General features: G+C 37.1%; 1 protein-coding gene across 2 annotated transcripts in view; it reads left to right on the top strand.

Moving 5' to 3' along the window:
- Window positions 1-14725, top strand: part of LOC135689090 (uncharacterized) — a 106903-nt gene that overhangs the window by 63046 nt on the left and 29132 nt on the right. For both annotated transcript variants that reach the window (XM_065206205.2, XM_065206204.2), the window contains exons 39-43: window positions 616-945; window positions 1351-1680; window positions 3285-3611; window positions 4290-4622; window positions 5069-5401. In XM_065206205.2, coding sequence (XP_065062277.2) covers window positions 616-945; window positions 1351-1680; window positions 3285-3611; window positions 4290-4622; window positions 5069-5401 — 1653 coding nt within the window. The remainder of the gene's footprint in view (window positions 1-615; window positions 946-1350; window positions 1681-3284; window positions 3612-4289; window positions 4623-5068; window positions 5402-14725) is intronic.

Genomic DNA, 14725 nt, shown 5'->3' with positions numbered 1-14725 from the left:
TTGTAATATGATGTTTAAGGATCACTAAATTACAAAACAGATTCTTGATTAAATCAGATAATTGATTAGAGCAGCTCTTTCAAAACAGCCTGATTTAGTCTGTGGGTATCTACAACTTGTCTTTCCGCAATCCTACCAAAATCATCAAATTTTCTTTTCATTCAGTTATCCTTCATTGGGTTTTATTGTCTTGCTAGAGTTTCCTTTTTCTAGATATTAGTGAATTAGAACATCCTATATGATGTACGTAGTGAGGGAAATTTTTCTCTTTCGGCAACATAATGAAGAGGTAGAATGGAAAGTTCTATGCTGCATTCCTAACCTTCTCACACGGAATATCTATTTTGAAATAGGTAAAAAGAAGTCAACAATCAAAGTTATGGATCGAAAGCCTCAAAGGCTCTTGGGTAACCGGCATGCTTTTAAAAGTTGCTTTTTTACGCGGGGAGAAATAGTTGAAAACTTCATACAGTACGATATTAGGCCTGTTTTGAAAATATAGTCGCAATGCATGCTGGTTGTGCGAGAGCCTTTAAGGTTCGACCCAGGAGTTTTATTCATTGAATCAGATTTCTTGATACTATCATATCAGAATATGAGCTGTTTCTTCTTCAGTCTATCAAAAACAAACTGCTGCAGAACATCTCGGATGTTGGGCGTGCCGAAGAACTGTCTAAAGATATCATAGCAAATCTTGACTCAGACATCGCTGCGAATGAGATAAAGTCGCGTCTTTCTTCTGTTCAGCAAAGCGTTAGCCAACTTGATCAGTGTATTGAGGAAAAGACTAAAAAACTCAAACGTATCCTTGCAATGATTGATAACTTTGCCGAGCTGCGAGATTCTCTCAATGAAGCCCTAACAGAATTAGGCTCAAGGTTTTCAATGATTGCCCCAATGCCATCTGTTGGTGACAATTTGAAGGAGCAGCAACAACAACTTGAGGTACGGTTTTTCTGAAAGTATGTTATAATATTGAATTAAAGTTTCATTAAAGGGGTATTGAGTTTTATTGCGTCAATTTTCATTTTTATATCCAAACCACCTGTATCAACTGTCTTTGTTTTTCTATAACATTAAAAACAAATGCAAGAACTCAAATTAATTATTGTTGAGGAGGAGACAGAAAACATATCGAGCTGCCTCTATATTCAACATTACAAATATTCCTATACTTTGCAAAATACACAATAAAGCACAATACAGAACAATACAGCACAATATCAGCTGTGCCAGTCCAAAGTTTTCTTACCGATAGCCCCAGGCGTGGTTTCTAGGTTATATTTAATATGCATTATTCTTCTGTGAGGAGTACTTGAGATCATTTTCAACCTTTTCTGGCATTTTCAGGAACTCTTTTTCGATGTCTGTGAGCAAGGGACTGTTTTAGCATCCATGAGGGACACCGTCAGTAAGATTGAAGAAGAGGCAAATCGTTGCGAGGAGACCGTGGAAGTGCGTGGAAAATTAGATGCTGAGAATCAAATGTACGAGGATCTCAAATCTCGTGTTGAGGCGCAAAGAAATTTGGTTGGAACAGTTCTTGCAGACACCGATAAGTACAATGCAGATAAGGGCAAATTTCAGAACTGGTTGGCTTCGAAACGTCTTGAAGTAGTGGAGTTCAAGCCAATAATATTAGAGAAGAGTTGGCTGGCTGAACAATTAGAGCAAGTGAAGGTATGTTGTGTTTTGATGCTTGGAAACGGATAGCGAACGTTGTGCTGTGATAGTAGAAATGCTGCTTGTATTTCACTTGACTTTCAGCATGCTAGAAATACTAATTTGGAAGAGGGGGTTTCCCAAGCACAAGCAACATTTTAGTGACATCGGCCCCGGTTTTTTTGTGCCCAATACAACACGGAATTATGATTGAAGTCGAAGCACATGCTCTTTAAAGTGAAGACGGAGTTGTCACACTCATAAGAAGGTTTCGTTTTCGTCACCCAACAACTGCTTCTCAGGAGCATAGATAGAGAAGATGCAATATTGTCACTTCCTCTTCCGCGTGTCAGTGCCTTCTTCTCTTCTGCCCCTCTTCTCTTTGGCCCCTCTTCTCTCTGAACACTTTGCAGTCGAATCTTCGCCTTTAATCTCAGAATATTAAGTCTGAAAATTAAGTTACATAGAAACTGGTAGGGGAAAATATTGACAAAAGAAACAAATGCGATAACATTTTACATATGATGATGACCAAATTTGCAGGATTTGCAGGCGACAATAAGACATTTTCAAATCAGTCAATTGTTTTTAGCTATAATAGAACACGATTTAAGTAAAGTCAAAAGAGTAAGATTTTGATAGGCCACACAAGATTTTGGGTGGCGCTTAGTTGCACAATGTCCCTCTTTTGTAGTTACAAGTCTATTTTTGTTGGGGTTTTCAAAAATGTAACCTTTTTTGTCTTTCATAAGTATCTATCTCTGTTTTTATCTTTTTACTTCAGTAGACTTTTTGTCTCTTCGTTTTATCTCTTTCCCATGTTCATTCGAATTTGCGGTTAGATATAATCGCTCCCCATTGGACTGCCAATTCTTCTTCCGTGAGAACCACCTTCATCGTATTGCCCGCAATGCATCATCAAGACTCAGGATTATTTTGCTATTTTTGAGCTCTTGTTATTTTGCAGACTTCATCTATGTGGAGAAAGCTAATCAGTTTACGGTCCACATTATTGGAAACAGTTTTTTTATTATAAAAATATTATTTACCTGACCATACAGAAAGTCAAGCAATAAGCATTTGATGTCTGATTTCTTTTATTTCACTTAGTCTGTTCAAGTTCTGGTTTTATTATCTTCAAACATTGTCTATATTATGCATAATCAGGACAAGGATGTTCTTTCTGGGTGTGTTTCTTGGACCTGTCTGGGTGTAATGAATCACTGTAATAAAACATCTGAGTGTAATAATTAATTTCTGTGAAGAACCTATGAGTACCCTCTCTGTTCATTCGCACGTACGCTTTTTAAGAGTAGAAATATTCGAGTTGCCCTAAAATGACGGGATTTATTGTATGGAAACACCAAAAAATATACAGGTAATTGAAATTCATATATCGTAAAAAACAGGCCTTGCCGACTCTAAATTTTTATCCATAACCACGACGTCAGCAATATCTTAGCCCTGCCTACCGAATCTGAGACAGAATCCACCTACCTTTTTCTCAATACAATGTAACTTTCGCTAAACCAGACTTAAAGCTTTAGATTATGCATTAGCGGCCTTGTCGCTTTTATGTGAGCTGCTTGGCTTTCTTAATTCTGTCTCATCACAACACGCAGGCTATTGCAGTCGACCTTGATGAGCATCGAGACGCCCTTGAGAACTTGAAGCGACAAGAATCTCAGCTGATGGCCGAGTCGCCATCTGGCCACCAATTTGTTGTGAAGAAGGTGCATGAGGAATGCGAGGAAAGCTACCATGTCTTGCAACAAAGCGTACAAGAGCGTTTTGAGACTTTGCAGGGAGTAAGTCAAAGCGTGCAGGATTATGGAGCAGAGGAAGATGTTATCGTTAATGTTTTTGAGGAGACCAAAGGAGTCATCAGTGAAAACAATTCATATGGTGTCGATATCGAAAAAGTAAAAGCAGATTTTGGTAGAATCAATGTAAGCAAAGACAAATTTGATTTACATTTGAGTTAACCATACATCAATGTAGCCTCTCAATTTATTGCGATTTCACACAGTAATAATTCATTTATGTGTTTTTAATCATCCCGCTAAATCCATCTATATCCATCTGTAAATTGTGTTACAATGTCTTCGTTTATCTTTTTAAGAAAGATCTAAACTAGTATGTATTAGGCATTATTTTCAATTAATCGAACGTCCCATGTCTTCTTGCTAGCCAGGCCTTTTTCTTGGTTCTTGTGGGACAAAAGCTACTTTGAGGGGTTTCAGTCGCTTTGGCTTTTTAAGCATTTACAAAGTATCTTTCGCGACAGACGATTTTATTATCAAAGAAACCAATGAGTGGGACCATAATTTACAGATCTTCTACAATTTGCTATTTATTAAAACATTGAAAGCAGAACGTTCGTTTTCTTGTAAAGCCTTTTCCTATCCAGAGGCGTAGTGTTAGGGTACTAACCGGGGGCCGAGCCCACCTTGCTAATGGCAATTTTTTACGTGAAAGCCCCCTTCCCCCTATTTATTTCATAGCAGTACACCCCTGTACCTACCCGAGTGATTATGTCATCTGATAGTTGAAGGAAATACCGCCGCTGCAAGACGATACCTCCAATACCTTGTTTCCCAAGCTAAATACAGTTGATATCCCCGTAGGTTGTCGTCAAGCATCAAGAAGATCTTCAGGAAAATGTCCAAAGAGCTGATGATATCTCTCGCAAGTTGACCATGACTGTAAACGTCGAGGAGCCGGTGAACCGCACCTTTATCAAGAAGCATGCCACAATGATCAAACTCAGTGCTAAACTTGCTGAAGATGCGAAAAGGGTGCAAAAAGAAAGGAAAAGCACCATGGAACAGATGGCAGTGTACCATGATCGTACTGAAAGCTACCAAACCTGGTATGAAACATCGTCAAAGACGCCCGGCTTGACTGAGCCAGTTGGCAGTGAAACAAGCATCATTAAGAGGCAGCTTCACGAGGTCGAGGTAAGCTATAGTGTCATTGATTGTAATAGTAGAGCCATTGCTGTTTTGGGTTGAGAAAGTTAGAAATCAATACATTGAGATCATGCAAGCGAACTTTGGGAATCGAAGCTTTATCCGCTGGGTCGAAGAGTTACCAGTTCAGGAAGAATTTCTTTGTTTTTCAATTGTGAGGTGAATGAGACCATAATTTGTATCCTGTATTGAAATGTTTGTTTTTTGCAAAGTGGCGCAAATCAACAATGTAAACGTGTTTCATGAAAACAGGAATTTCATAAAACAAGTTTTCAGATCTGAAAACCTGAAATAATATTCGTAAAATTTATTCTTTAAAGAAGTGGCTGATAATTCCTTTACCCACGATTGGCCCTACTACTGGTACTTCTAAGGTCATCTTGAAAAATTATGTAAGTTGAAAAGGGAGTCAGTGAAACCATTTTGTCTTTTAGGCCCTGCAAGATGACATCATTAAGCGAAGACAAGAGGTTGATAATATCACCGATGTCTGCGTTTCATTGAAAGAACAGCGGCCTAAAGATCAACAGCTTGTCTCAATTGTTACAGAGAAGATGAAATTTGCGGAAACATCATACGCCAGTCTAAGTCTCACAGCGGAGCAAAAATACAAGATTCTTCAGAGAGCCCTTTTGACAGGCCAAGAGTTTGAAGTGACGTTCAGAGACTTTGTTTTATGTCTGGACGATCTTGAGAAGCGAATCAAAGAACAGCAATCTCTTGATGCTAGGTTCGATGTGCTGACTGCAATTATGGTCACCTATCAGGTAAGCATTTTTCTTAGTTGCGTGAGTCAACTCTCTGTCCTCTTAGTTGAGTCAACAATGTTGAACTGGATGATAGTACGATGCAGTTCTAAATTATTAAGTCGTGAATAGTTGCTGGACACTAGTGGAAGTTCGGCATTTGGCAACACCAATGTGTTTTTCGAGTTTTTCGTTACAGCGGCTTTTTCCCGTCTATTGCTGATACAAACATCCTTTTTTGGAGGTAGATTTTCCAAGCAGTGTAACGGCAACACCGAAAGTCTTCAATAGCTTCTTTCTTTGCTGTAAGGTAAACAAACAGACATTTTAAAGAACTATGCCTAGATACCTTATCAGCTGCCGGAATAATTTTCGTCGAATCTTAAAAAGATTAGTTTCAAGCTTTTTCTGAAGGTAAAGAGTGACTAGTACTACGTCTTATAAGACATGGAGGCTGTTAAAAGAGGGCCTTTACAAATACATTCATTCGTATTGTCACGCAGCCCTGTGAAGAGTTTTAATCGCTATCTCCTTTGTTTGTGTTATAATTCACCTTTATGATATACAGCCCTGTTGCATCTGAAGTATTATTAAGTATCACTTGAAGTTATGACGTCAGATCGGTCAGATATCCTTTAATTGGATCCAAAAATGACTCTCTGCATTTACGTTGGTGGACGCATTTCCACACGGAAAGAAGCGTATACTGACTTATCCAGCCAAAAGCAAGATTATCTTTAATATATATATAACCGAGGAAATCACCTTTAGATCGTCATCAAACAATTTAAATGCATCTTTATTCAATCTGATTGTTTTGCTGTGGTATCCGTTTCAAATCAGGTTTGGCAAATTCTGATGCGTCTTCTCGACTCTAGCGCCCGTGCCAGCCAAGATCTTGTTTATCGTTTCAGTCTGCCAATCGTGTTGTTGTTGTAAAAATGGTTAACTCTTTCAATAAGCTGGTCAATATGCTTTCAAGTTTTTAGAAGCTATTGTCAGTAGAGATGCACAAACAAATAACAGAGAGTCAAATATAATTTTTTACTTTACTCAGTTCAGAATATTCTGCAAATTCTGCTTGTAAAGGCCAGTGCAATTTTCGAAAAGAATTTATGACGATAGCCCGCGTGTCAGAATTTATGACGATAGCCCGATCCATCGTTGAATTTATGAAGAATTTACACCTCATTTATGGTGACTGCCCCTTAGACCGAACATACTTTTTCCCAAAGCTATCTAACTCAGAAAGTCTCATCCTAACCAACTACAGCAATGCTCCAAACTTTGCCATGGTCGCTCTAATGTTTATTATTACCATCCTTATACCTGCAAATACCTCATAAGGCGACAGATCATACCTCTACTCGCGAGTTGTTTGTTTTCATGTATTGATATTACCATAAGATTAACATGAGACCACGAAAGAATAACATCCGTCTTTGAGTTTCAATGGGATTGCAATGAAATCCATACTTAATTACATGACAAAAGAACATGAAATCGGTATGCTACTGTCACTTTTAATCTCAGATAGCCCCTAGTGCACCACGCCTTATCCGGCATTCTCATATGACGTCATACTTGAAATGAAAAATCTTACAGCGAAATCATCAATGGATTTTAGCGGATTTCATTTTTCGCTGCCTCGATTGAAATGCATCTTACATACCTTCTTCCACGTCTATTTTTCACTTTTCTTGAATACTTATTTCTGGTAGTCTGAATCCAGTAAAAACAAACCAGATTCTCAGTATTTCATTGTAGCTAATGTGAAGAAGTGAATGGCTAAGGAATTTTTGAAGCTAGAGGTATGGAACGAGCGACAGAATAGACTATGGGTGTAATTAGGAGTGAAAAGGAAGAATGAATACCGAAGTCATAATATTTTGTGAAAAGATTTTGACTTTAGGTTACAAGTTGATCCATCGTTGTCGATTGGATACGTAACAATAGGTCTATTGTATAGTCCAACCAATAGGAATTTAAATGGCCATCCAAATGGGAATTTAAATGGCCATCCAACTGGGAATTGTCCATACTGCTCGACCTGATAGTCATAAATAAGCATGATTAATAGTCATAAATTAGTATGATTAATTATTTCAAGTAAAGGGGTTAGGGTTAGGGTTAGGGTTAGGGTTAGGGTTAGGGTTAGGGTTAGGGTTAGGTTTAGGGTAAACTAATTACGTCATCAGGACGAGCAGAATGGAAACTAGACAGCTCCATCGAAATGCCCCGAGACATAGTACCTTCGAGTATATCTTGAACATTCCTCAACTCAAGGGATAATTGAAGTGTCTTAAGACGATCTTTATCGCCTTACTTTTGCTATAGACTAAGATGAACAGAACTCTAGATAAAAGTTTCTAAAAAGAAAACAGCAATAAAGCAGGAAAATGAGGCAATGAAAATTTTGTATGAAATCGCAACTCTTTTAGTCTTCAACTTTCTATAGTTGCTTAACACATAACCTCCTAAATTATTTATTTGCCAGTCTGTTATGGCGATGTTCTTCGAAATTGTTTTGAATCAGAAAAACGCTTGATATGCATCAAGATGAAATTATCCAATCACATTTGGTGAAAAAATTCCATCAATTGAAAGTTTCAACACCGCAATCATGAATAATTAAACTTTAATGTTACCTAACGATTTCAGTTACCGTGGAATTTTCATTCGATTGGATTTTGGTACCATGCGTAACCCATTATTCATAATATTGATATTTTCCATGTTGATCGTTACCTTTCAGACATTTTTAATACTGGGTTTCTTTACATTCTGAATTTGTTGACTCACAAATGTACTACTAAATAAATACGCTGCTCTTGTTTTTCAATTATCGTATAATCGTTTGCTTGTTTGTATGAAGGCGATTGCGAACGCCACCAGCGAGGGAGTGTCTTTGTTTAATTTTGCTTGGAACAGTTCTGCAGGTGTGTTTGGGCAGTGCCCTGTACTTAAAATCATCTGTCTGCTCAGGACGTTTTACATGGGACCATTTGCATCAGTTGGTTCCCCATCGATTTCTTGGGATTTGTTGCTGTCCTTCTTTTCCTTCTCCATTTAAGAATGAGTCCTAGCTGTGTTGCCATTTGCCATACTCCTGCGATGATGAGTATTTAGTGTATTGCTATTGAAAAATTGCAGAATATTCCGAATTTTTGCTGCCAAAAGTCTGACATTTTCCCTGAGGTTTGCATCTGTAGGGCAAATCAATCTATGGAAACCTCGTACACCCCTGGCGGAAATCCTATTGTTTTAACGCAAAATCCCTAGAAATCATTCTGTTTGCGTTAGAGTCCCGTATTCTATTTGCAAGCAAGAGTAAATTACCTTGCTTGGTTGCATTCTTGCTATCTTCCAGATAAAATACTCTCTTTTCAAAGATATTTTGTTTTGGATGAATAATTGGTTTGTTTTGGGTGCGGCTTTTTCCCCTACTTCACTTCTAAAGAATTCTTTCCGGTGTTTGACCTTCTAACCGTAGTGTTTTCATGCTCATCCGCTAATCCACATACATTCCGTTAGCAGAGAAAAGCAAGAGGCAGTAATACCGAATATATATCTTTTTATTGTTAAATTCTCTGTTACATAAAATTGCCCATACCTTCTACGTGAAATAAATATTGGAGACAATAAATGGTCCTTCGCGGTAGATTATTTCCGGGCCAAAAAGTATTTTCCATGGAGAAGAATGTGCTCGTGTATTGTTTTGATTGTCAAATTAATATGAAAACTTTAATAAGAAAAATCTAAAAATTTGATTCTGAAGTGTATACTTGATTCACTCAGCCATCTGATTCACTGTACATTATGGAAGGCAGGGTCTTTTTCGATATGTTTTACAATACAATAATTATTATCAGCATACCTAATCCTATTAGGAAGATGAACATACTTTTATTTGCAACGTTTCCCACCTCAAACACAATTAAATACGTTTTGTAAAGCCGGATTACGCAGTTGGGCCACCTGTTTTGAATTTGTTGTCTTTGAGAGGCAACTGATTGTGAGCGATTTCAGGGTGTAGTGTAACAGGGTCTCGAGAACTGAATGCTTGAAAGAAAAAGCATACCGCAATAAAGAGTGCGATTTTAAAAATTTTTACACGAAATAAAATTTTTTACACGACAAAGTTCCTTGCATAAATGCATCGATGCAGCTCATGGTTTGAAGGAAGCATTGAAACTTTTATAAATTGTGTAACCAAGTTAAGGGTACAAAAGGCAGCTATTTTACACTTCGCTCGTCTGAAGGAAAGTGCACATCTGTGCAAACTTCATGTACTAAAACAAAGTTTATTTGGTAACTGGACGTTAAGTTGGTTTTTAATGATGTTCAGTTATTTTTAATTGGGTGATGTCAGTTCGGTTTCGCGTTTAAGATATTTGGAGATGATAGCTTTCTTATTGCAAGCATGCAAGTAAGTCTCGGTTAGGTCACCTTTGTCACAGAATGTGCCTTTGTCCTTATTCCTGCCCTTTACTTGTCTTCCGCAGATAAAATGTTCCCAAATTTAATTCAGTGCCTCGCGTTCTTATTTTAGCTCACTATCTGCGGTTTGTAATAAGCCTAATGCTCAGTAAAAGACAACGCTTGACCTAGCAAATGTTTCTCCGTGTCACTCTCTTGGAATTGCCTGACTTTGCAAACCCATCCTTGTAGTCCGGTCAATTGGTAGTAGATAATTGGGCGTTCATTTCAACTTTTGTTTGCTTCAAAGTGAACTACTTTTACTTCAAAGTCAGACTGGGCCTCAATTCTAAATAGCCTAATTCTTGTAGTTCATTCTGGTGAATTGTCCAGAATTTACATCGCAGTTAATGCGTCGCTTGCCACATCATTCTGTCTAGATTTTGTTAAAGTTTTTATTTCATAGTTATAAGTAACACTGACAGGAAAGAAATCTGTTCCCCTTTATTTTCAGCTTCTCAAGTGTGTTGAGCCTTTTTGTGAAACAACAGCAAACTTCGCCAATATTTTTAAATGATCTCGGTTTTAAAAACTTTGGGTGATTGACCACTCTTGCATCTTTTCTCAAAATTATTATGGTGCTTGAATAGGCCTAACTCCGATAAGGCGTCCTTTGTCAGTTGCTCCGCCATCAACATATAGAGTCAATTACCTCGGGCTCCTGTTTTGTCTCTTTATTTATAGAAAAGAATTTTTGAATATGACGAATGATTGTTACTACAGTGATGGATGGGTCTTGAAATTATTTGTATGGAAAACATCCATAGCTGCTAAGTGCTATGCGAGACATGATCTTATCTTCATGGCTGTGTGCGTCAAGACTTGGGTGAATCCATTTCTATGGTTGGGTCGCACCACTGCTTGGCAACTTGAATATCTCTATGCTATGGAATTTTTCCTAATCCTTCCCAAGAAGTATTATTTGTTATCGTGTCTGTTTTCAAAAAAGTAAGTAGGAAGACCTGCAATCTGCAAATGTTCTGTGTCTCCTAGTTAAGCGACCGTCGCAAATTTGGTTTTTTGTACTAGGGCTTTGGCACTGGACGGACAGTCACCGATTTTTGTAGCGTCCATCTTCTTTTACACGGTGAAACTTTTAAATTTTATATCATTCACAGCGCTTTGAAAAAGGTCAAATTGTACCGTTTAATAGCTTTCTGTGAATCTGACAATACCGTTTTTAACTGTGAATTTGTTTCTACCTTTCCAAACAAAAGAATTGAAAGACCGAGTTTTCGCCACACCCGATTGCAAGGAACCCGGTCGCTTTAGAGCAGAGGTTAATCACCCGGTCCCTTTGAATAGGAGTCCTCTGATAATCAATTTTTATGTTCTGCATGAATTTATTTATCCGGGGATTTGTTTTATAAGAATAACAAAAACCAACCGAAATTGTTTGATAAACAACCCGTCAGTCCTCGACCAGCTCTTGTTGAAAGTAACATATGAAATGATTTCATTTTTTGAATTTTTTGTTGTTATTTAATCCAAATAGCGTCGTATTTTTATAAGTAAGGTACCTGTTATCTTTTCAAAATGTGAATAAATGAAACCTTAAATCGAAACATGTACTTTAAACTCTTCTGAATTGGCTTCTAGAAAGCCGAAAAATATAGAAAACACGAAACAATAACAATGCAACGACATGTGTAGAAGATTTTGAGTCATCTTGTTTTTCAGACTAAACACCTACAGCTTTCTTTTTATGGACTCGGTTTTGTTTCTATGTTATCTTTTAAAGTCTGGGACGAACTTTCTGTGGATATGGAAAGAGAAGCACGAACAAAGGAATTTCATTTTGTGAAAGGTGTAATCTTTTTCCAAATGTGTCCAGTTTTCAATAAAGAAAAGTATGTATTTGGGTTAGTTTTCATTTAGTTATATGACACTAATTCGTATGACTCGCCAGTCTTAGAAAATGTGAGCCAGCTATTTCTAAAAGTCTGTTCTTGGGACTCTTTTTCCCAGCCCTATATTTAATAGTTACAGAATTGCCCCCCGTCCGTTGCAAATGGTCCATCACATGCTCAGAGATCATCCGCCAGATCGCATTGTCATGTTCCTCAGTCGACGGAAAGCAAGAAGGGGTGTGCACACCGCATCCGAAACAGTTATACTTAAAATTACAGTTTAATATCGAAATAACCACATTTTTGACGCCTCTGATGTAAAGACACGGAATATTTTACGAAAAGATATGGCCGAAGGGGAAGGTTCAGCGGCTAGACAGTTTACAAATGGTGATGGTTTTACTGAAACGAAGGCTTCAAATTATATTTATTTCGTCAGGCCGAGAAAAAACAACATTCGCGTAAGAATTTTTATTTGTTTATTTTAAGCATTTCTGACAGTATCAGTGTTTTTACATATGAGATTTGGCTTTTTAAAGTTTTTAAAGAACCTTGGGCTTGAGGTTTTTCTAGTTCCGTCTCGCGTGTCCATTATCACCTATTGTTATTGCTGCCTGGAGCCGATCTCGTAAGACAGGTTACAGCAGTTAATTTTCATCACCTCTCTTCAATTTGCGGAAGTTTAATAACTGTAATTTTGAAACAGTAATCACTATTTGATGGTTTTTTATGATTTACGTCAGACATTTCACCATCCAATAAATTGTGCAAGATTCAAGAAATGCTTTCTAGCAAAGCAGGTCTTTTTTCAATCACCCGGACTTCCCGTTTTCCGGACTTGGAAATATGCAAGCAGCTGATCGATTCAATCGTTGTCCTTGTCTGTTTTTGAACAATAATTTTCCATATACTTGGCAACAGTGATTTGAACTCCTCTAAAACAACGCTTTTCCTCGCGGACAGTAGATAATTAAATATGAACTTCTCGCACTGTTCGATTTGATACGACAGTTGTTAAATTTCAAAACCTCAACAATTATTAAACTAGAAAGCCTTAATTCCCGTGGAAAAAAGAACAGGTGTGATTGTGGGTTCTAAATATCACGTTTTAAGAAACTCAACAGGTCAATTTATTAATGTATTCATTATAACAAGCCTATCATAACGGTAAGATAATTTTTAGGATTTTGAAAATTTAAAGTAATGGTAATATATGGTTTAATGAAAAGTAAATGAATAATGTTTGAAAAATAAACTATAAGAAATATAATAGGGATCAAACATGTTTTAAGTTTAGTACTTCGATTTTATTTTCATTTTTTTGCCTTGTATTTCTAATTATGACTTCTTGACTACACCACTCGACAGCCCAATTAAAACCATTATTATTTGTCTAGTTGTTTGGATCTATTGAATAAACAACAAAGATTTTAAAAATCATTTCCAGCAACCAACTTAGCCTTGCAATAATCTTGGGACTCAATTTTGTTTATCCTATTTATATAAGGTCATTTTGATGTAGTTTAAAAATTAATCTCCCTGTCACGTCACAACTTGCCCCTAACATGCCTCGTTGATATGTTCGTCTAGGCGCCCCTACCCCTTTTTAGATTCTTGTTTTTATTTTATTTGTTTAATCCCGTGTAATGTCACCAACATCGTCACCAACCCTATTCAATTAACTGCAATTAAATCTAATTCAATTCGTTAAAAGGCGTCTTAATACAAGATTTCAGCAAAAATTTGTTATTCATAAGACCCTATTACAAATATTGTGCCCAATTTGGCAAGCGTGATGTTGTTTCCAGGCTGGAGGGCCATGCGGTTTACAGTGTTTTCATTATGACAATGAAAGGGAAGTTATTTCCAAATATGAATTCGTTTTCATTAACCACAACGAAGTCGTCTGCCTAAAGAAATTTGAATCAATTAGAGATTTTAGGATGTAAAACGGGCCATAAATTACTGGTTAATATCTTGCGAGGGTGGTAAATTGATTATATGCGCAATTAACGGTGACATGTGGCTGGGCTTGTGCTAATAAAGGGAAGACACACTTTCGATATTAAATTTAGTATTTTTCATTTGTACTAAGATTTTTGTACCTTATGTAGAATAAACTCGTAATTGAATACAGGGGTTCTTTAACTTATAGCGATGTTTTCGTCTCACCCCAGAAACTCCTTTGTTTTGTTAGGACAAGAGGAAGTTACCAGAGATTGCTGGAATTTTTTAGAGACTTCGATGTATTCTTAATTGTACCTGGAATTTCGGTATCTAGGGATTCTTTTTACTGGTGAAAGAATTACAATTAAATGCCATGGGGAACTGGAATAGTACCCTGGGTAACAGAGCCTTCAAAAACCGGGGCTAAAATATTGTAGACCGGCCCTCGCTCTAAATATATATCTGTGACTATATCATGGAGATACTGGCACCCAAGCTTCTAAGAAAGTAGACTTTAGAAATCACTTCAAAATAGTTCGCCTGTGTGAAATTCCACAAATCAAGACATTCCACATCCACCAATCTTTACCAAGCCTATGACCGAATTGGCAGGGATTAATAAAAGTCAAGCCAATTTTGTGGCGAAATTGAAATTTCTGGCACGAGATTTACTTGATATTCATAGACACAGCGACCATTTCTGGATATTTGTGGTGAATTTGATGGTTTTTTGTCGCATTTGGTTTTGGTCGCAAGGCGATTTTTCAGAATGATTTAGCACTTAAGTAGGAGGAAAAGATTGGCAATTATCCATGACATTAGCTCATTTGAAAGGCATTTAGGATTTTTATGAGTTATAAAGTTATCGAAACACTTTTACCTTAGTACGGGGGTAGTGGAATCGATTTGCATTCACGTGAGCTGGCCTAGTTTGAGAAATATCTTTCTCCTATCCACAAACCGTTCATAACTTGAATATTCGATCGTTCGAGCAAATATTTATTTTTCGTGAGTGGTATTTGACTTTAACTATCTTTATAAACAGACGTCAAAGATGTATTGCTCATCC

This window comes from Rhopilema esculentum, chromosome 9, assembly GCF_057945365.1.
Source record: "Rhopilema esculentum isolate cy_ngs chromosome 9, ASM5794536v1, whole genome shotgun sequence".
Lineage (NCBI taxonomy): Eukaryota > Metazoa > Cnidaria > Scyphozoa > Rhizostomeae > Rhizostomatidae > Rhopilema > Rhopilema esculentum.
The sequence above is the reverse complement of the archived record's forward strand: the minus strand, read 5'-3'. Positions and strand labels throughout refer to the sequence as shown.